The following is a 22,041-nucleotide window of genomic DNA, read 5'->3' as shown; positions in this document are numbered from 1 at the left end:
CGGAAGCGGCGCGCGGCACGTGGGGCGGTGCCGGTGCGCGGGCTGCGCGGCTCCCTCGGGGTGTGGACGCTCGGGATCCGCAGGTCGCGCGGCCGAGCACTGGGCAGCGGGGTTCGGGCCACCCGGTACACGCGGCGGAGACGTGCGGGGCACCATGGAGGGCTCCGGGGAGCAGCCGGGCCCACCGCCCGCGCCCCCCGTGGACCACCGCATCCGCGACGGCGACTTCGTGGTGCTGAAACGGGAAGATGTGTTCAAAGCCGTGCAAGTGCAAAGGAGAAAGTGAGTGAGGTCGCGGCCTCGGGGGCTGCGGGAGTCCTCGGCCCCATCTGTTGGTACCCCAACATCTGTGTTTACCCACGTTCTCCTCCCACGAGGGTTCCATTTCTGGCTTTCTAGATTTCCAGCCTCCCCTCGGTTCTTCTCCCGCCGGACCCATTCCCCAGGAGTCGAAGGCCCTTATCCTACCTGTTCCCCTGAAGGGCCCCCCTTCCTTGGGCTTATATCGGGCCCCTCTGGCTTCAGCATCCCTCTTCGGTTTTCTAGAATCCCGGGGGCTTCTTCCCATCCCCTTGCACCCCCATCCCATTCCCTGGCCCAAGCCTCCACTCCCACCCTAACCCAGGTTCTTGAGATCTTTCCAGTTTTCACAACAAAGCCTGCCCTCACCCACTGATCTCGTGCTTGTCCCTCAATGCTGCTCCGTCCCCTCCCACTTTACCCACCGACCGCACATCTGCCCCCCCTTTTTTCCCCCCATTCCATCAGCTTGGATCAGTTTCTACAAAGCTGAAACCTCGCAAACTTAGTCTTGCTTTCCGAACTCACCAATCTTTGCCCAAGTAAACAGGACCATATACTCTGGCCTCCAATAATGTTAGGAGACAGCTTCCCTTAAGATGTGGAATCATTTTCTGGTGTCCTTTTTCACCAAGGGATGTTCAGGGAAGTACCTTTTCTTGGTCGGGAGCAATTTCCTCGACTTCTTAAGATTTGGAATTAAGTGGGTTTGTGAGCCTGCTGAGTACTGGTAGCATTCTGTGTTAAGTGCTAGAGCATCGGCAATTTTGATAGATTTCTTTTATTTTTTTACTTTTTGGGTCAAACCCGGCTATACACAGGGGTTATTCCTGGCTCATCCACCCAGGAATTACTCCTGGCGGTGCTCCGGGGAGCGTATGGGATGCTGGGAATCAAACCCAGGTTGCCCGCATGCAAAGCAAACACCTACCGGCTCCAGCCCCTTGATAGATTTCTTGAGGTAGTGAAGGGGTTAAATCACAGTGTCCTGGGGCTGGAGCAATAGCACTGAGGATAGGGCGTTTGCCTTGCACGCAGCAGACCTGGGTTCAATTCCCAGCATCCCATATGGTCCCTTGAGCACCGCCAGGGGTGATTCCTGAGTGCAGAGCCAGGAAGAAACACCTGTGCATTGCTGGGTGTGACCCAAAAAGAAAAAAAAAATCCCAGTGGCTTTCTAGTGGTTAAAAAAAATTGGGCGGGTGGGGGAGATTGAAGAGATAGTGCATGCTTTGGGAGTGTGTTAGTAGGGATAGGGAGGATGCTTGCCATCCCTTATGGTCCCCTGTGCATCACTAGGTGTGGCCCCAAAACAAAACCAGAAAAACAACGGGTTTTTTGGTTTTTTTTTATTTTAACAGAACTCTTAACCAACCACCGTTTATTTTGGGGTCACAGCCATGTGTGTTCAGGACTAAATACCGCACTGGCCCTGAGGGACAGTAGGAACTTGTCTTGCCAGGATTCATCACCACCACTCCATCTAGATGACTCCCCACCTTGTGATCCCTGCACCTGGAGCCAGGAGTAAGCCCTGAGCACTTCCAGCGGTGACCCAAAAGCCCCTCCCTAAACCAAGGCTTATACCAGCCTCTCCGCCTTAATTTTGTTATTTGTGTTGCACATGGCCAACCTCGGTTTGTTCCCTGGAGCACTTCAGGCTTGATCCCTGAGCACAGAGCCAAGGAGTAAGCCTTGAAGCTCAGCTGGGTGTGTCCTAAACACCATCTCCTTCCAAATTTACCTTTGGCTTAGAACATATACAAGCTTCAGGTATATGACATATTGGACACCTGTATACATACATCGTAATTACCAAAAATCTAGTTTCCATCCTTTACCATGGAGTTGACTTTGTTTTTACACTCTCTGGTCGTCTGGTAACCACCAGTCTGTTCTGTCTAAAGGCTTGGTATTATTTGTTTGAACAGGCTCTTGAGTTCTTGCAATACTTTCAACCATGAAACCAGTTGGATAGTGTTAGGAGGTAGGAGAGCATGGTACAAACCATGAGGCTAGTGTTAGGAGACAGGTCAGCTTCAGGCCAACTCTGTATTACATTATACTCCCATGTGAATATGACTGTGAATATGAAACTGCAAGTGAAGCAGGAATCTCTAAAAAGGAGCTAAATAGGCTTCAAAAAAGCAACCTGATCACAGCCAAACTTTTGCACAGTTGGGAAAGGAAAAGTGGGCTTGGTAGGGGCTGTAGCTCAGTGGTAGAGCACATGCTTTGCATATATGAGGCCCTGGGTTCTATCCCTGGTACAAAAAAAAAAAATGGATAGGGTGGGAAGGAGGTCTTTTGGTTCAGAAATATGATACTGGATCCCAGCTTTTAAGCATTTCTTTAGTTTTTATTTTATTTTATTTTTGGTTTTTGAGCCACATCCAGCCATACTCATGGGTTACTCCTGGCTCTGCACTCAAATTACTTATGGCAGGTTCTGGGGACCGTATGGGATGCTGGGGATTGAGCCCAGGTCAGCCACATGCAAGGCAACCACCCTACTTGCTGTACTATCAATCCAGCCCCTTTTAAGCATTTTCCAATTCTCCATTGAAGTATAATAATGAGGTAAAGTGTAGTTTGCCTCAGAACTTAAGTTTGAAGTATGATCCCAAAGTACATGGCTGTATATTGACCACGCTGGTGAAACTTTGCAAAGTCTCCCCCTCTCCCGATTTTTGTGACATACTGTCCTTTTGAGTTGCTTAGTTTTGAAATTCTGTTGTTTGAATTTGTTGCTTAATAATGGTACTTTTATTACCAATCAAACAACATCTTTAGTTCTAGGTACCTTATTGTTCAGGCTGATATATGGAAGCGCATTTTTGTTTGTTTTGCTTTTGCTTTTTTGAGCCACACCTGGTGGTGCTCAGGACTTACACCCAGCTTTATACTCAGGGATCACTCCTGGAGGTGCTGGGGGACCAAATGGGGTGCCAGAGATGAAAGCCAGGTCAGTCTCATGCAAGGCAAATTCCCTACCTGGTGTACCATTGCTTGGACCCCAATGTTTATGTCTGTTCCAAACCACTTCTCTCTAGTTTCTGTTCAGTGAGAATGCTATTGATCATCCTTTGGTAGAAAACAGTTTTGAGACAAACTAGATTGACTATGACATCTCTGTTGAATGTGAATTTGACTCAGCTAACTGATTGCATTTTCTTCCCCAGAAAAGTAACCTTTGAAAAACAGTGGTTTTATCTGGATAATGTAATTGGCCACAGTTATGGAACCACATTTGAAGTGACCAATGGTGGAAGTCTTCAGCTTAAGAAGAAGAAGGAAGAGCCTACTTCAGGTGCACTGCTTTGGGTATATGTAATAGATGCCCTGAGCTGGCTAGCAGTACCCGACAGCCCCGTGTTCATTCTAAAGTACAAACCCAGGGTACCGTAATCTAAAATGATCCGTAAAGAACTGTAGGATGTATTCAAGTGGAATGAAGTAAGGTTTGCCTTTGACTTTGGAATTTCGGGGTTCTAATTCCAGCTCATTCCCAGCTGTTCTCTCTGACCTGACCTTAGGCTGGACATTTTATTCTATGAATCCTTACCATTTTAGTGTAAGAGCAGGGAGAGCGCTCTTTAAGTGCCTGGAAGTTAAGAACTGTGAGGTAGCTATAAGTAGACGAGGTCTGGCATTTGTAGTCAAGCAGCTAGGTTTAAGTTCCAGCTTTATCACTCAGCTTACATCCTTGGGCAAGTTGCTTTATATTTTCGTCTTTAAAATGCAATCATAATTATTGCCTTGCCTGTTCAAGAGGTCTGGCACAGGAAATTCCTAAGAATGCTATGTCTGCGTGGTCTTCAGAGCACTGCAGAGCCATTGCTGAGCAGTATGCCTGCAGTAGCCCCTGAGCACTGCAGAGTATGACATAAAAACAGTATCTGCAGCAGTGATACTGTTGTAAGGGCCTGCCACTACTGCTGTTATTAAGGTATTTGTTAACATAACTAAACTTACAATACTTTGTTACTAAAAATATCTAGTCATTATAATAAAAGTACTATTAATGTTCTAATTCAGACCAGCTAATTGGATTTTTTTTTGGGGGGGGTTGTTTTGCTTTGGTTTGTTTTTGTGTTTTGGGGGCCATGCTTGGTGATGTTTAAGTGTTATTCCTGGCTCTGCACTCAGGAATTACTCCTGGCAATGCTCAGGAGACAATATAGGATGCTGGGGATTGAACCTGGGTTGGCCGTAAGCAAGAAGCAAGGTATCTCTCCAGCCCTAATTTTTTTTTCCAATTGACATTTGTCTTTTTATTAAGCATAACCTGTATTCCAGATATATTTGCTCACTATGATTGTAGCTGTTCCTGAGATAGACCACTTCAGAATTTACATTGGGAAACCCCAAGATGTAATCCAGTAGGTAATGCAAGCAGCATACTTTCAGATGGCGGTGTGTTCTGTGGGATGGAACAGCAGGAAGAGTATAGAGACTGATTCAATGAAGGAGGACCGAACTGAGGCGAGATTCCATCCTGAGTGATGAGAAGGGTTTTTTAAGGAGCAGAAGGAAGGGCAATGCAACTGAAAAACAGGGAGTCAAGAAAGGATGCCAGAAGAGGCAGCCAGGGGCCAGATCTCTCTAGCTTTGCAAGTCATTCTTTAGAATCTATTCGAATCATTACAGAAAGAAGTAAGTACAGTACTGTATCTAGCAATAGTTAGGCTAATTTGCATATTTAAAAGATACCTTTGGGGCCAGGGAGGTGGCTCAAAAGGCTGGACCACAGGTCTTTGCAGGTGGCGCCCTTAAGTTTGATCCCCAGTTTTGCCTCCCAGGTCAGGCTGCTGGTGTAGTCCTGGGGCACACTGTTGAGCTCTCATAGCCAGGTCAGGGTATCAGCAGGAGTGATCCTCACGCCCTTGTGCTTGACCCGGGGTGGGGGAGGGGCCTACCTCCCCAACAAAAGAAAATTGATGATTGCCGAGGTAGATAATAGGGGAGCAGGAGTATGAGTTAGGGACTTAAAGTCACTAATCACAGCAAGAGCAAATAGTGGACTGAAGTGGGGGGGTCGAGGAACTGGAACGGCAGACTTAAGTGACTGATGGGCTGGAGGTGGACTTGAAATGTCATAGAGCAATTTCCTTCCTTAGAGATCAAAGAAGCGGGCACTGATAATCGAAATATAATTGATGATGGGAAATCACAGAAACTTACTCAAGATGACATAAAAGCTTTAAAGGACAAAGGCATTAAAGGAGAGGTAAAGCTCAAAGGATGTTGTGTTTTGTTTTTCTTTGGTGTTTAGGAAAATTGCTTAGTTTTAAACCAGGCTTTATGAGGTCAGAGATGATAGTACTACTCTATGTACTTCTGTTAGAAATTGTTTGAAATGAATGTATGTGCAATGCAGTGCATCAGAGATCTCCTTTATGTGCAGGATAATGTTACTAATATTACTAAAAGAACTTAGTAACTCAGGTGTATCAGCACTTTATACCTTTTCGGTAATGATTTCAGTCTGTGCCTTCAGGAATGAGTGTCCTCTACCTCTTTTCTCTTCCTTTTATTTTGTTACTCTGTTCTTTCACTTTGGTTTGCGTGGAGTTAAAAAGTACTCGAGTAGAAATACAAACTTGAGATCAGGGGTGGCAAACACCGATACTGTTATGCTAAGGGCCACTCAGCTCTTTATAACATCATTCACAGGCCATCAGTGCGTATAGACAAGCTGATAGGCAGCCGGTGAGAAGCATTGTTTGCCCCATCTTATACCAGTGTCAATAGTAAGGCCCACAGGTCAGACACAGGTCAGACATTCCCCACCCCTATCTGGATAGAGGATAAAAGTACAAAGTTTGTTTGTTGTACCTCTGGGAAAGGGGACTAGAGAATGTTGGGTGTATTCTAGGCTCAGAAATCTTTGAAGTTACCTGTTCCGTGTAAATAAAGCTTCAGGAAATCTGCTTGCCCCTTTTGTTGTAGGAAATAGTTCAGCAGTTAATTGAAAATAGCACAACATTTCGAGACAAGACAGAATTTGCTCAGGATAAGTACATTAAAAAGAAGAAAAAGAAGTAAGTAGTTTAGTCTGAAAACGCACATCAAAATATTACATGTCTTTATAGGTTAATGATAAAATAGCTCTTAATTGGCATTCTGTCTTTCCTTCCTGTCAGGTACGAGGCCATCGTTACTGTTCTGAAGCCATCCACCCGCATTCTTTCAACTATGTATTATGCGAGAGAACCTGGAAAAATTAAGTACGCTTTGTTTCATTTCAAAAGTATAATTGGGGGAAAAATAAGTCCTTAAGAAAGTCATGATTTTAAGTAACATGAAAAGTTTGCACAGCTGCATAAAGTATCCTTCCACCTCGAATTGTAAGTCCTTTTCACTGTTGCTCCAAAGCAGTCGATCTTTGCTACATACTTTTTATAAAGCAAAGGAAACTTGGGGAATGATTTAAAGTGACAGACTTTGGTCAGCTCAAAATGAATGAATCGTTCTCTTTCTCTCAGCCACATGAGGTATGACACACTAGCCCAGATGCTCACGTTGGGAAACATCCGTGCTGGCAATAAGATGATTGTAATGGAGACATGTGCGGGCTTGGTGCTAGGTGCCATGATGGAGCGAATGGGAGGTGAGAGTCCTCATTTTCAAGTTCTTTGAGATAACCCTTCCCCCCACCCCCGCCATGATGTGAGTAAAGGGGTCTGAGAAATCAAACTGGTGGAGGGTGAAGTTGGGTTCATGTGAGGCTAATGGAATCACTTCCTGGGTGGGCCTGCACAGCTCCAGAGCCCTGACTGCCCCCCGCCTAGCCCTCACTGGCATCTCTAGATGGCAGTTGGCCTCTCCAACTTCTCTGTCAGTAGGGATAGGTTTCAAAGCCCATAGTTGGCATGGGTCTCTTAAGACAGAATTTTACTAAACTCTTAGACCTGGTACTCATTTATTGGCCTGAGCTGAGGGATTTGAGTCAAGACTATACCGCAGCGTGATCTTACCTGCGCTTTCCCTGACTATAAAGAAGATAAGAATCCCTGGGACTGGAGAGATATATAGTGGGTAGGGCCTAACCTTGCACACAACTTACCCAGGTTCAATACCTGGCAATCCATATGGTCCCCTAAATCCACCAGGAGTGATCCCTGAACACAGAGCCAGGAGTAAGCCCTGAACATGGCCATGTGTGGCACAAAACAAAAAGAATTCCTAATTCCCCATGGGGGGTTGGGGCTGGGAAGTGGGGCTGTTGTAGGAGCATGTGGGCAAGACGGATTGGTGGGGTTGACAGCCAGGCACCAGTCATGTGACATTCAAATGTGGTTGGTCACAGGGTTTTTCTGTGTTGTGTGTGTGAGTGATGTGGAGGTGATAATTTTGCTCTTTGAAGACTGCCTCTGTTTCGGAATGACAGTGTCCTCTGTGGTGATAGTAAGAGATTGCAAATGGAGCCCCAAAGAAGCCGCAGCATCCTTTGGCTTCCTTCCACACAGCGTAGAGACCCTCAGTGTTAACAGTGAAGTACCCTAAAGATCTGTGTAGTCTCAGTTGCTTCCACCAAGCGGGTTTGTTTCTTTTATCTCTTCAGGTTTTGGCTCCATTATTCAGCTGTACCCTGGAGGGGGGCCTGTCCGTGCGGCAACGGCGTGTTTTGGATTCCCCAAGTCTTTCCTCAGTGGCCTATATGAATTCCCACTTAATAAAGTGGACAGTCTCCTAAATGGAACATTTTCTGCTGAGGTGTTATCCTCAGAGCCCAAAGATGGTGCTTTAGTTGAGGAAAGTAATGGCATGCTGGAGGAAAAACAGGCTTCTGAACAAGAGAACGAAGACAGCGTGGCAGAGGCCCCGGAGAGCAATCACCCTGATGAACAAGAAACAGTGGAGATCGTTTCTCAAGACCCGGAACAGAAGGAGCCTAAGGAGGGAGGAAGCAAAAAGGATTATGTAAGAATGTGGAGAGGCCCCATTTCCCTCGTGATTTCTCTCCTTTAATTTCATTGTAACAATGAGATTTTGGCTTGGCTTTGGAGCGTCAGCTTACAAGATAAATGCCAAAACAGATGGAGAAAGTGTGTCTGGGGGTTGCACACACAAGTTAATCTGGGATGGAGCTTCAGGGTATAGAAGCATATAGGTAGATTAATAGTGGTGTTATAATATGTATGGACTGTTCTGTGTGTTTCATCTTCCTTATAAATGACCTGGTGTTGGGGTCCAAATCGATCAATATTGTTGTAATGTTTTGACAGACCAGCATTTCCATAAGCCTGACTCAATGACCTCAGTACGTTGGTTTCTTATTTTTCTTCTTGAAGATTCAGGAAAAGCAGAGGAGACAAGAAGAGCAGAGGAAAAGACATTTAGAGGCCGCTGCTCTGCTGAGTGAAAGAAACGCAGATGGGTGCGTGCTGAAAGAAAGCAGGAGACGTCTTGGTGCTTGTGGGCTCTGCTGCCGACAGATTAGCGCTCTCTTCTTGCTCGTCTGCTTTGGCTGTAGTGGGAGCAGGAGGATGGTTTTGTCGTTGGTTTTTAACGAAATGCCACGTTCTGGCAGAGCTGGGAAATGGTGCTGGTGTCAGAAGTTTATAAGAAATTGGGAATTCCTCCCAGGACGGCGCCTCAGGAAACGCTAGATTCCCCAGACCTGCAGAATCTAGCAGTGGCACATTCCAGTGCTGCAGTGCCAGTTCTGTTTCCAGAAGAGTTTTGTGCGTTTTTTGTTTTTTTTTTTTTAAGTCACTGTCCTAAAATTCTTAGAGTTGCCCATCACCCTGAGAGCTTCTGATCTAGTTTGTGTTCTCTGAAACAGTAATAGTTCGTGAGTTTATGGTTTTCAACTTCTCTAGAATGTTGCACTTCAGGCTGCTCTTCCTGGTGTCATGAGTGTGACATGATCACTTGAAATGCACTTGAGGACCTCTGTGCTGTTGGGGGGCAGGGAGGGGCCCCGAGGAGTAATGTGCCTGCGTTCTCCCTGCAGTTTGATCGTAGCTAGCCGATTCCACCCCACGCCGCTGTTGCTCTCTCTGCTGGACTTCGTGGCCCCCTCCCGACCGTTCGTGGCCTACTGTCAATATAAAGAGGTAATGCGGGGACGGTGGAAGGCCTTTGGATGGGGATTCCCAAATGGGGGCCAGACTAGGGAAGTCTTCAATGTTCTCTTGTTGCTGCCAGCCTCTGTTGGAATGCTACACGAAGCTGCGGGAGAGAGGAGGGGTCATCAACCTCAGGCTGTCGGAGACCTGGCTCCGGAACTACCAGGTAGGCGTGCTGCAAGCCAGTCCCGAGTCACGGGGCCCGTGCCACGATACTGACTCGTTCACTGGGCAGTGTCCTGTTTCCGTCTCCGGCTTTGCAGAAGCCTCTCTGGAGAGAGCCAAGCCCCCAGCAGGAGAGTCACCTGCCCCCTGCCCGCCTTCTCTGCTGTGATGGCTTTGCCGCAAATCCAGGATTTCCAGGTGGTCTCCATGGTCCATTCAGGACTGGAAGGGATAGGCCCAGAGAGTCTGTCTGAGGAAAAGTGGCTGAACAGTAGAGGGAGCAGGATGAGGTGAGGTGAGGCAGAGGGGAAGGAGGATGCTCCCACAGTGCTGCTGATGGGCTCAGTGCTGCAGGGAGGTGTTCGCCTTGCACGCGGCCCCCGGGGTTCAGTCCCCGCCATCCCTGAGGGTCGCCTGAGCACTGTGAGGTGTGGTTAAAAAAAAAAAAAGTAAGTCTTTAAGTGTCTAAGGAACCCAACCCACCACCACCACCACCATATGAAGAAAATTTGCCATTGAGGGAGCCCTGGAACCTCTGCTCAGTTCTCAGCTGGGAGTAGCCTGTGGCCTCCCGGTCTTTAGCGCTACAACGGCAGATGCCAGAGGGCAGCGGAGACGCTGCACTGCTGAGGCCAGCCGGTCCCTCCTGCAGAGAGCCGACAGGGAAGCGCCTCCACGGCTGCCATGGCTCTCTGGGAAGGCCTGTCTCAGGCTGCAGTCACAGGACAGAGGGATTTCTGTGAGAATTGGGGCTATCTGGATGGGGTGGGCGGTGTCCTGTTGCTGCCTGGACAGCCAGCAGAACAGCACCTTGTTCGCTGTTAGGAAACTGCTTTGGCGTTTAGAGGAACAGCTACAGTTGATTCTGCATTTAGAGGAGCAGCTATAGTTGATTTTTGAAAGTAGCACTGTTGCACTCCCATTGTTCCTCGATTTGCTCGAGCGGGCACCAGTCAAGTCTCCATTGTGAGACTTGTTACTGTTATTGGCATATTGGATACGTAAAAAACTTAAACCAATTTCTGTGCTTTACTGTTTGTCTAGGGGTACACCCAGCAGTATTCAGGGACTCCTCCCCACTCTGTACTTTGGGGGTCACTTTTTGTGCTTAGGGGATCATGTGGTGTTGGGCAATTTCCATACTTTTATGTATACTTTTATGTTGTTTGTTTAAAATCTTAGAATTTGTGTCATTTAAATTTTGATTTGGGACTGGTGAGAGATAGTGCAGTGAGTAGCACACTTTCCTTGCATGAGGCTGGTGTGAGTTCAGTCCCTCAAACCCTATACAGTCTCCTGAGTTTTTCCAAAGGGGATCCCTAAGTGCAGATCCAGAAGTAAGTAAGCCCTGAGTACTGCCGGGTATGGCCCAAAAACTTCTTTAAAAAAAGTGTTTTTTTTTTTTTTTTAATTTCTGGCATCTGTATTGTTATCCCCTGTTTTATCTGCTTAGGCAAATCTGAATTATTTCTCTCTTGTTCATTAGGTTTTACCGGATCGAAGTCATCCCAAGCTACTGATGAGCGGAGGTGGGGGCTACCTTCTCTCGGGCTTCACCGTGGCCATGGATTCCCTGAATGCAGACCCCGCCCCGAAACCCAGCACGAGCACTTTAGAGTCTCCCAGCACAGAAGAGCCCGCCAGTAAGAGACGGAAGGGCCCCGAGTCTGACTCTTAGCCCTTCCAAGATAGCTTTGGTCTGGGTCCTCAGGCGTTATACAATTAGTAATTAAATTCCAGATGCCATTACTAATTGTTTTGTGTCCTAAGAATAAGAATAAATCTGTACACTTACTCTTTGGAAGGACAAGTGAGGTGGCCCTCCAGCTCCAGCACAGCGGGGTTTGGTCTTTCCAAACCTCCAGCTGAAGTATCCAAGTCGGCCCTACATAGTGGACCAGTGGTCAGTTCTGTTGATTTCACAAAATCCTCTGTGTACTATTAGTAGTACCCCTGCAAGTATTTTGAGAATTTAGGCACCTAAAACTAAATTTATACCAGACTTTGTTTATACATTAAGCTAACTGGAACAACATGACATAAAAGCTTGGATACTGAAAGGAAGGAGTTTGTGGAAGAAATTTCCTCTCTATTCCAGCCTAAGCAATATGGATGTGTGAGTGTGTGAGATTTATAGTACCAAAAATGTCTACCCTATTCCCTGCAGTGGAATAAATTTTTTTTAATGCTAGATTTTATTATTTTAATAATTGATGAGCTAGGGAAATGCTGAGTATTTATTTTACTCCTTTTTTTGTAGAAGGACATAGTAGGGTACTTAAAAAATAATAATTTGCCAATATCCTTATTCTTTGTTCCAAATAAAGTAACTAGAATTTTTGTGCACTATTTATTAAGGTAAAGAATTTTTTCCCCTTCTCAGAGACTATAGGAAATAGCTATATATGCACACGTATGTATTTTGTTGTACATACAACTGACATATTTATATATGCGTACACATACACGTGGAGACAGAATGCACTATAAACTATAACAAGGTTTAACGCAGGCTTCAGACCAGTTTTCATTGCATTAGTGTCACCTCCTGTCAGTGTATTTTAAAGTGCCTTTTCTAGTGATTATTAATGTTGGTTGAGCTCTCGCATGTTTTGGTGGTTGGTCTTTCTAAGTTCTAAAAAATATAATCAAACTTTGATTACCTGCTGCAGCCAAGGAAAGTGTTTACAGTAAGCCAAGGCCCTTGTCCGTTGCGAATGTGAGTCTTGCACAATGAACATGCTTCTCCAGCACGTTGTCCAGGTCCTTAAGGGAAGAAATGTGGCTCATCCAGGGAGGGGCGTCTTAGGAAAAGGGGAACTGCTTTTTCTTAGTAGCATGTACTGTTCTGATAATGGCCAGTGATTGCCGAGTACAGTTTTGATTTCTTAAAACAGTTGCTTTTAAAGAATAAAAGTGTTTCCTACTCTGATCTGTCTGACTTACATTCCTACTCCGGCCTATGTGATGCCACATTTACTGGCTTGCAGTTCATGGTGACATAGTAGTACAGCGGGTACCTGGCTTCCCAACCACATGTGGTCCCCCAAACACTGCCAGGAGTGATCCCTGAGCACAGCCAGATATAGCTTAGGCCAACCCCCATTTCCTTCTCACCACCACCACCACCACACACACATACACAAACACAAATAAGCCAGCATAGCCTGACTGGTACCTCATTGAACAGTTACTGAGTTACAGCCATCATCCACATAGCACCAGTTCTTGTTTTGCCTGGGGCCACACCAGTAATACTGGGAGGTTACTGTTGGAGGTACTCAGGTGGAGAATAAAAGATGTGAATAGGCCAGAGCAATAGTACAGCGGGTTGGGTGTTTTCCTTGCACACAACTAACCAGGGTTCAATATCTGGCATCCCATATGGTCCCCTGAGCACCACTTGTATCACTTGTCATCCCGTTGATCTTTGATTTGCTCAGTTAGGTGCCAGTAACGTCTCCACTCGTCCCTGTCACGTGCTAGTGTAGCCCAATAGTATCTGCTTGCTCCAGGAACACAAAGAGCCTCAAACCGTTCGTTCAGGGTTTTGACAAAGAAATCTAACCATCTCGTAGTGGGCGGTCACATGGTCTTTTGACGTCCCATGGAATCCACTCGGTAATAGCTCTAGTCCAGCGGTCATCTCTAAATTGCATTACATGTGCGGCCCATCTGATTTTAGATGGCTTGACAAACGACCACCACCCCTGAGCACCACCAGCAGTAATTCCCGAGTGCAGAGCCAGAAATAACCTTTCATCGATGGGTGTGACCCAAAAAGCAAAAACAAAAACAAAAAGAAGATATGAACAGGTGGGTTTGTTAGTGGCCAGTCACTGCTACCAGCCTCTGTTAGAACCTTCTGCTTGAGACCAAGTTTTCCGTCCTGTTCTATTTAGTGGCAAATGACAACTACCACTGCCCTGTGTTCAGGGATAGCTGTCCCTGGAGTTGACTCATTTTACATTCGGGTTTTTCTCCGATTTACTTATTTGGGGGTGAGTGGCGGGGACAGTCAAATCCACCAATGTTAGAGGCTACTCCTGGCTCAGTGCTTGGGGGTTGCTGCTGTCTGCCATGGTACCATCGAGCCCAGAGCTGTGTGAGAGCCTGCATTCAGTCCATTGAGCTGTCTCAGGTTCCCACCCCTTTCTGAAATACTGGGCCACACCAAATGGTGTGCTCAGGGACTGTTCCTAGCTCTGCTTAGAGGTGACCCCTAGGGGACCATAGGGAGTGCCAGGGATTGAACCAGAGTCAGGTGTGTGTATACAATGCCTTATCCTCTGTATTATCTCTCTGGTCCCTAATCTCGTCTTTTTGCCTCATGATTTACTTCATCTAATTGGGAGGGGGAGGGAGTCCACACCCAATAATATTAGGGGCCACCCACCACAGTGTTTGTGGCTCCTGGCAGGGACTGGGGCACTATTTGGCATAGGGGATTGAACCCAGCTGTGCATATAGGCCTACACCAAATCTACTGAACTATCTCTGCCCCCACCTGAAAACATGTATTTGAAGGGACCAGAGAGATAGTACAGCAGGTAAGAGACTTGCCTTGCATACAACTGGTCTGGAGTTGATGTCCAGCACCCTCACAGAGCCAGGAGTAAGCCCTGAGTATAGTTGAGCATGGCCCCCAAACAAAACATTTTTGCCAAAATTCGTACTTGGGGACTGGCTCTGTCCTCAGGAGTGACCCGTGTTGGTGCTCAAAAGATAGGTGGAACCAGGAACTGAGCCAGGGTGGGCTGCATGCAAGGCAAACACCTTAACATCTGTACTATTTCTCAGGCTCCTGATTTACTCCATCTTTGAGTACTGGTGATTTAATTTAATGATTAGAGTCTAGTGTGCACCAGAATCCCCGAGAGGCTTATGAAATAGATTATGTCCCCTGTTCCAAAGCTTCTTCTGACTTTTAGGTTTGGAGTAGGGCAGAAAATACAGATTTTACGTAAGTCTTGGACTATTGTTAGAGCTGCTGGTCTGGACCCCCTCATTTATATACCCACATCACACTGGCAGCTTAAATACATGACATCTTGTTCATGGGAAGGATAGCACCCATTGGAGTAAATGAATGGTAATTCATGACTCAGACATCTCGCCACCAAGATCACTATGTGAAATAACCCTTAAATAAATACCAAGATAAAGACAGTGCTTGGGACGAGTTTCTTGGTAGAGCACATGCATTTCCTGCAAGGAGTCAAGAATTTCATGCCTAAAATTCAACTCTCAATAACTTTGTAAATCACAATACTTTTAAAAAAATTTTTTTAAGAAATTTGGTGCTTTCATAACAAGGAGCGCAACAAAGGGAAGGTGAGAGTAGAGACAGTGAGCATTTTCTAATGCCTGTCAGTCCTCCACTGGTTTTGGGGTATGTAGGAATGCACTCTGGGACGAAGGCAGGTTTTTCTCATCTTAGCAGTACTATAAAATAGTAAGAAGAATATCCTTCTCTAGCTTTGAGCTGTAATTATAATTAACACAGAACATGATGTACACTTTGATAGGCATATTGCAAAATTATTGAGATCCCTAAGGTACCATATGGGATGCCCGAGATTGAAACCAGGCCAGCCGTGTATATTAACACCATAGCGTTAGCTAACACCTCCCTTTCCTTACATAATTACCATTTCAATGTATGTGTGTGTGTGTGTATTGAGACCATCTAAGATCTCTCTCAGTCACTTTCAAATATGTAATACAATGTTGATTTTTGTCAGAGGGCTACATGAGATCCTTCAAATCTACTCATTTTATAGCTGGAAATTTAGACCCTCAAACTGCATGACCACCTTTTCAACATCTTAGCCCCTGGCACTTACCGCTGTTTCTGAATTTGGTTTTAGCGATAGGGCATTCACCTTTTACGCTGCCAACTGTGTTCAATTCCTCCATCCCTCTCGGAGAGCCCAGCAAGCTACCGAGAGTATCGCGCCCACACGGCAGAGCCTGGCAAGCTACCCGTGGCGTATTGGATATGCCAAAAACAGTAACAATAAGTCTCACAATGAGAGACGTTACTGGTGCCCGCTTGAACAAATCAATGAGCAACGGGATGACAGTGATCAGTGATCAGATTTCACAGATAAGTAATAGACCATTTGTCTTTGGTTTATTTCACTTAGCATAATTTTCTCAAAGTTCCTTATGTTGTAAATGGCAGTACTTTCATCCTTCTCACTGCTGAATTATCCACTCTATAAACACATTTTGCGTATATACAGACACATATTGTATAGACACATGATACAAATATGCACAGCATGTCTATGTATATGTGTGTGTCTACGCACAATAAGTCCTTAGTGCTATCTATAGTGTGTGCACACACAATATGCCCTCACTTTATGTCACCCATAGGTTCTCAGAAACTGATTTTTTAAATTTTATTTAATTAAACAACCATGACTTACTAGGCTATTGGTAATTGGGGTTAATTTTTTGGTTGTTTGTCTTTTGGGCCACACACAGTGATGCTCAGAGGTTATTTCCAACTGTACTTACCCCTAGTGGTGCTCAAGAGACCGTATGGGATGCTGGAGATTGAACCCAGGCCGGCCGTGAGTAAGGCAAACCTTATCCGATGTATCATCTCTCCAGTCCTGATATTTGAGGTTTAGGCACAGCATTTTAACATTAATCCCCCCACCAGTGTGAGCTTCCCCCACCCCAGAGTTCCTCTGCTCCCCTTTTCCTAACACTTTGGCCCCTTCATTTAATATTTTGGAAGTCATATAATTTACATCATTTTTCCAGAAGTATGTCCATTAAAAAATTATTGTTCATGTAGTTCTTTTCATATCTTTTGTATTCAGATCATTATACTTCATCTAAAAGTAATTAATCGACCAGGCGATAGCATGTAGGGGGCTTGTCTTGTATGTGACCAACTGGGTTCAATTCCCAGCATCCCATATGGTCCCCTGAGCACTGTCTGAAGTAATTCCCAAGGGCAGAGCCAGGAGTGACTCCTGAGCAATATACTGGGTGTGGCCCAAAACCTAAAAAAAAAAAAAAAGAAAAAAGACTCACCTACCACCATTATGATATTAAAGAATTCTGAGGGGCTGGAGTGATAGAACAGTGGGTAGGACGTTTGCCTTGCACATGGCTGACCCGGGTTCAATTCCCAGCATCCCATGTGGTCCCCCAGCTCTGCCAGGAGTAATTCCTGAGTGCAGAGCCAAGAGTAACCCCTGTGCATCGCTGCGTGTGACTGGGGAAGCAAATTAAATAAATAAATAAATAAATAAATACAGCAGCAGCAGCAGCATCCTGTTGATCGTCTAATTTCTCGAGTGGTCTCAGTAACGTCTCCATTCGTCCTAGCCCTGAGATTTTAGAAGCCTCTCTTTACTCGTCATTTCCAATGGTGCCGCATTGGAGGCTCTTTTAGGGTCAGGGGAATGAGACCCATCATTGTTACTGGTTTTGGCATATGAATACACCATGGGGAGTTTATAAGGCTCTTCCATGTGGGCAGGAAACTCAGTAGCTTGCCAGGTTCTCCCAGAGGGAGAAGGTCTTTGGCAGGCTATAAGCTTCCGGAAGCTTGGTTTTATAGTCTCTGGATGTTGGCCATTAATGGGATTACACGGTGCTGGGGGCAGTTTGTGGATGTGACCACCTAGCTACTGGAAAATGGGGAATCTGGGTGGAAGAGGCCCAGTCCCGATCCGAGCAGGCTTGGAGATCTCAGCCCCAGGTCCCACACACCTCTGTCGGTTCGTTCATGCGTGAGGCTCATCCAAACGTGTGGAGAGGGGCCTTGAGCATGGCTGTGGCTAGGCTTCGGAGGTCTTTGGCCAGTCATGGGAGCTCTGCTCGGGGTGGGGAGGGAAACTGAAACCCACCCCCTTCGAGGGGCCCTCGGGAAGACAGCCAGGCATGGGGGCAAGAGAAAGAAAAAATAAAGAATTCTGGATTTAACTGCCTCTCTAAGAGTGCTTTATACTTTCACATTACTGTTCACAGATTAGAAGTTTTCATTTCATCTTGAAGAATTCCTGCTAACATTTCTTATAAGGCTGCTTTGGTGATGATGAGTTCCTTTAGCTTTTACTTCTCCAGAAACTGTTTCACTTTTAATTCTGAAGGACAACTTCAGGTATAAAGCATTATTGATATGTCAAGTTTTCCTTTTCTTCCAGCATTTTGAATATATCATCCCACTCATTATCTTCTCTTCCGTAAAGTTTTTTTTTTTTAAAATATCCATTATTAGTCTCTGAGGGTTCCCCAGGTACACATTTTTTTCTCTGCATATAAGAATTCTTGTCTTTAACTTCTGAAAATTTAATTATGTCTTGGTTTGTCTTTTAGATTTTCTTTGGGCTTCCTAGATGAGGGTGTCTGCTTAATTCTCCAGGTTAAGGAGATTTTCACCCACTAATTTTTTTCTAAAAAAGCTTTATACCCCTTTCTCTTTTCTCATTCTCTTATTCTTCCAAGGACATTTGTTCCTTTTGCTATCTTCACTCTTCTTTTTTTCTTTATTATTTTTCATTTTCTACCTCAGATTAGATGAATTGTAGTCATTGATCTTTTCTCCTGTTTGATCTGCTCTATTATTGAACTTATCATATACCAAATTGATATATTGAATTTATCATATAATTCAGTTATTACATTATATGCTTAATTGACTTCTTTATGGTGCTGAAATAGGAGAGAAGCCAGTACAAATGTTATATCCCAAATAAAGTAAAAACCAGGAGACGTCTTCTGGGAGAAAGCTCCCTTATGCAAACATTGTAAAGCTTAATAATTATTGCATCCTATTATCCCGTTATTCCCTCAAGTCAGCATCTGCATGTTTATACAAAGACTGGCATTTTATTTTCTACCTTCTAACTGCTAATAAGATCACCTTCCGTACCCAGCTTTGAAAGCGGGATCTTTTGTCTCCTATATACAATGCCTGGAAGCATAGTATGCAAATACTAGCTGTTAGTGAGTTACAAACTCACATATTAGACATAGAATATGAAAACAATAGAAACTGAAGTCTGTTGGAACCAGATGCATGGAAGATTAAAAAAAATGAGTCATTAGCAAATGCCCTTCCACTTCATTATAGATCCATTGTAATGCATTTACATAATAAAAATGACACCCACTCACACCATGGCAATTTATAACTGTGATTATGATTACATTTGGAAGTGAGAAAATATGATCAAATTATGGATGGTGCTTAAATTCCAAGAAATTACCACCCACCCCACCACCCTCTCACTTTTCAGAAATTCTATACATATTCATTCCATCCCTTATTAATACATTCCATCTTGATACCAGTATAACCTATAAACTTGCTACTCTTCCCGAGTGTATTTGTTTTCTGTTGTTTCTGTCTTTAAGCCACAGCTGGAGGTGCTCAGGGATTTGAGCATTATATGTGGTATCAAGGTTCAAACCCAGGTCAGTTGTGTGCCAGTCAGGTGCTTCATCCTCTGTAGATCTCCCCAGCTCAAGTATATCTGTACTCTGGCTCATGAATATCTTGTCCTACTTTAACTTTTTGACTGGCTCTTGAATCCTTTCTTTCAAAAAAAAAAACAACTCTGGTTCCTCTAGGCAACAATTTTGGTCCTTACACACACACACACACACACACACACACACACACACACACACACACGTGCGCGCGCGCGCACACACACACACATGTATGCACTTGTGTTATATCTTTGCTGAAATTCTCACTTTGCTCAAGATTTGCTCTCCTGACCAAGGTGAACATTTTTACAACCATTATTTAAAATTCTCTATCAGGTAAATTGCTTTCTTCTTTTTTCTTTATGGTTTGTTTTGGAAGCTTTGACAGAAGTGGGATTGAAACCTACACCTCCAGGGGAAACTGCGACCTGAACACAGGGCCGTAGACCTCTCAGGCATCCTGACTGAGGCAGGCGCCTCCCCACTTGACCACTTCTCCAGCCCTCTTCTTTTGCCTATCATTTCCCTTTCCCATTTACTTTTCCTTTTTATTTTGTTCCCTCCTCTCCTTTACTTTTTTTTTTTTTTACTTTTTGGGTCACAGCTGGCAATGCTCAGGGGTGACTCCTGGCTCTGCACTCAGGAATCACTCCTGGCGGTGCTCAGGGGACCATATGGGATACCGGGGACCGAACCCGGGTTGGCCGCGTGCAAAGACAAATGCCCTCACTGCTGTACTATCGCTGTACCCCACACTCCCCTTTTCTTTTCTTGGCTGTACAAAGGTATTTTTTTTCAGGGACAGAATTAATAATCTCCCCTACCTTCTACTGGGCTGGAGTGTAGCACATCGGTTGGGCGTTCGCCTTTTACGCGGCCGACCCGTGTTCAATTCCTCCGCCCCTCTCGGAGAGCCCGGCAAGCTACCGAGAGTATCGAGCCCGTGCGGCAGAGCCTGGCAAGCTACCCATGCGTATTGGATATGCCAAAAAATAGTAACTGGTGCCTGCTCGAACAAATTGATGAGCAATGGGATGGCAGTGACAGTGACAGTGACCTTCTACTACCTTTATAAACAATGATTGTTTCTTACATTTTGGGGGGTAGAGGGGCCCGGGGCTGAGATCTCCAAGCCTGCTTGGATTGGGACTGGGCCTCTTCCTCCCAGATTCCCCATTTTCCAGTAGCTAGGCGGTCACACCCACAAACTGCCCCCAGCGCCATGTATTCCCATCAATGGCCAACATTCAGAGATTATAAAACCAAGCTCCCTGAAGACCTCTTATTGTCTAGTTCTCCCTCTGGGAGAACCTGGCAAGCTACTGAGTTTCCTGCCCACATGGGAGACCCTGCAAACTCCCCGTGGTGTATTCATATGCCAAAACCAGTAACAATGATGGGTCTCATTCCCCTGACCCTAAAAGAGCCTCCAATGTGGCACCATTGGGAAGGACGAGTAAAGAGAGGCTTCTAAAATCTCAGGGCTAGGACGAATGGAGACGTTACTGAGACCGCTCGAGAAAATCAACAATTAACGGGAGGAGGAGGATGATGATGATGAAGATGATGATGATGATGATGATGATGATGATGATTTATTTAGTGGCCACACACAGAGGGGCTGAGGGTACCAATTACACATGTGGTCTTGCTTCTTTCACCTCTGTACTGATTGGTCTTCATCTCTGACACCAGATGCTTAGAACAATGTTTAGAACAAAGTTTAGAACAACAGTTATTTCCCTTCCATCTACACATGTGTCTGCAATAGAAGTGCCGGAGGGATGTGGGGGGTCTATTGAAAGAGAAAACTATGACCATGAGGTGGCAGCATGCACACACATGTCCATGCACAAGTGCACAAGCATTATCCATACACACACACTTTCTGAAGTGACACTGATAAATTTGTGGGGGTGGGGGGATCTACCAGGAGCCGCAGTAGGAGTGCCATTCAGGAGAGGGGGCCAAGATCCTCTCAGGGGAGAGATGGAATCCCAGAAGAGCTTTGCACATGTGGGTGACGCCGTTCTGTGGTGCTTTAGCCCGAGACTACTTCTGAAGGAGCTGAGGGGCAGGAATCTTATAACTTGGAAGCCTTAGGGTTTTGTAAGGCCTCAGGCTTGATCTTACCAAGGACCGGCAGATGTTGGGTAAGATTTGTCAGAGCTTTGCAAAACAAGTAGGTCCTAGTTACATGCTTCTTCAGACAATGTTTCTAATAATTCCAAATGGAAAGCATTTGAACTGACAGGTTTCAACCTCCAGTGAAGAACTAATTCAGGGGTCACTGCACTAAGGATGGCTTTGGTTCACTTATGTAGCACTGTAGCCCTGTAGCACTGTCCTCCCATTATCCATTCATCGATTTGCTCAAGCGGGCACCATAACACCTCCATTATGAGACTTGTTGTTACTGTTTTTGGCATATTGAATATGCCACAGGTATCCTGCCGTGTGGGCAGGATACTCTTGGTAGCTTGTTGGGCTCTCCGAGAGGGATGGAGGAATCGAACCCGGGTCAGCCACGTGCAAGGCAAATGCCCTACCTTCTGTGCTATTGCTCCAGTCCATTCACTTATGTAACATTCACTATTCCTTTTATTGTTGTTTTGGAGCCACATCAGGAGGTACTTCTTTTTTTTTTTTCTTTTTTTTTTTTAATTTATTTATTTTTAATTAGAGAATCACCGTGAGGGTACAGTTACAGATTTATACACTTTTGTGCTTATACTTCCCTCATACAAAGTTTGGGAACCCATCCCTTCACCAGTGCCCATTCTCCACCACCCGTAAACCCAGTGTCCCTCCCACCCTCCCCAATCCCATCTCCCCCCCACCCCACCCTGCCACTGTGGCAAGGCATTCCCTTCTGTTTTCTCTCTCTAATTAGCTGTTGTGGTTTGCAATAAAGGTGTTGAGTGGCCGCTGTGCTCAGTCTCTAGCCCTCATTCAGCCCGCAACTCCCTTCCCCCACATGGCCTTCGACTACAATGTAGTTGGTGATCGCTTCTCTGAGTTGACCTTTCCCCGG

The 22,041-nt window shown here is 45.4% G+C and overlaps 1 protein-coding gene across 2 annotated transcripts; it reads left to right on the top strand.

The window, feature by feature from the left end:
* Positions 1 to 6: 6 nt before the first annotated feature.
* On the top strand, positions 7 to 12,468 carry TRMT6 (tRNA methyltransferase 6 non-catalytic subunit). Of its 2 annotated transcripts, XM_004610938.3 has the most exons (11): positions 7 to 282; positions 3,483 to 3,610; positions 5,421 to 5,530; positions 6,253 to 6,344; positions 6,447 to 6,530; positions 6,789 to 6,913; positions 7,868 to 8,226; positions 8,598 to 8,683; positions 9,263 to 9,365; positions 9,457 to 9,543; positions 11,029 to 12,468. In XM_004610938.3, exons 1-11 carry the CDS (start codon positions 155 to 157, stop codon positions 11,218 to 11,220), a joined length of 1,494 nt encoding a protein of 497 aa, XP_004610995.1. In that variant the 5' UTR covers positions 7 to 154; the 3' UTR covers positions 11,221 to 12,468. The 2 variants fall into 2 exon arrangements, with proteins under 2 accessions (XP_004610995.1, XP_012788734.1); XM_012933280.2 differs by lacking the exon at positions 5,421 to 5,530 and having other exon boundaries at positions 145 to 282.
* The last annotated feature ends 9,573 nt before the right edge of the window (positions 12,469 to 22,041 follow it).

The sequence above is a fragment of the Sorex araneus genome, chromosome 3 (assembly GCF_027595985.1).
Source record: "Sorex araneus isolate mSorAra2 chromosome 3, mSorAra2.pri, whole genome shotgun sequence".
Classification (NCBI taxonomy): Eukaryota; Metazoa; Chordata; class Mammalia; order Eulipotyphla; family Soricidae; genus Sorex; species Sorex araneus.
Note: the sequence above shows the minus strand (reverse complement) of the source record. Positions and strands in the feature narration are given on the sequence as shown.

Excerpts from the sequence above, each read along its gene's own strand:
- TRMT6 (XM_004610938.3), top strand. The coding sequence starts at position 155 with ATGGAGGGCTCCGGGGAGCAGCCGGGCCCACCGCCCGCGCCCCCCGTG. Across the intron at positions 8,684-9,262 it reads AGTGAAAGAAACGCAGATGG|TTTGATCGTAGCTAGCCGAT; the intron begins GTGCGTGCTGAA and ends TTCTCCCTGCAG. Across the intron at positions 9,366-9,456 it reads CCTACTGTCAATATAAAGAG|CCTCTGTTGGAATGCTACAC; the intron begins GTAATGCGGGGA and ends TGTTGCTGCCAG.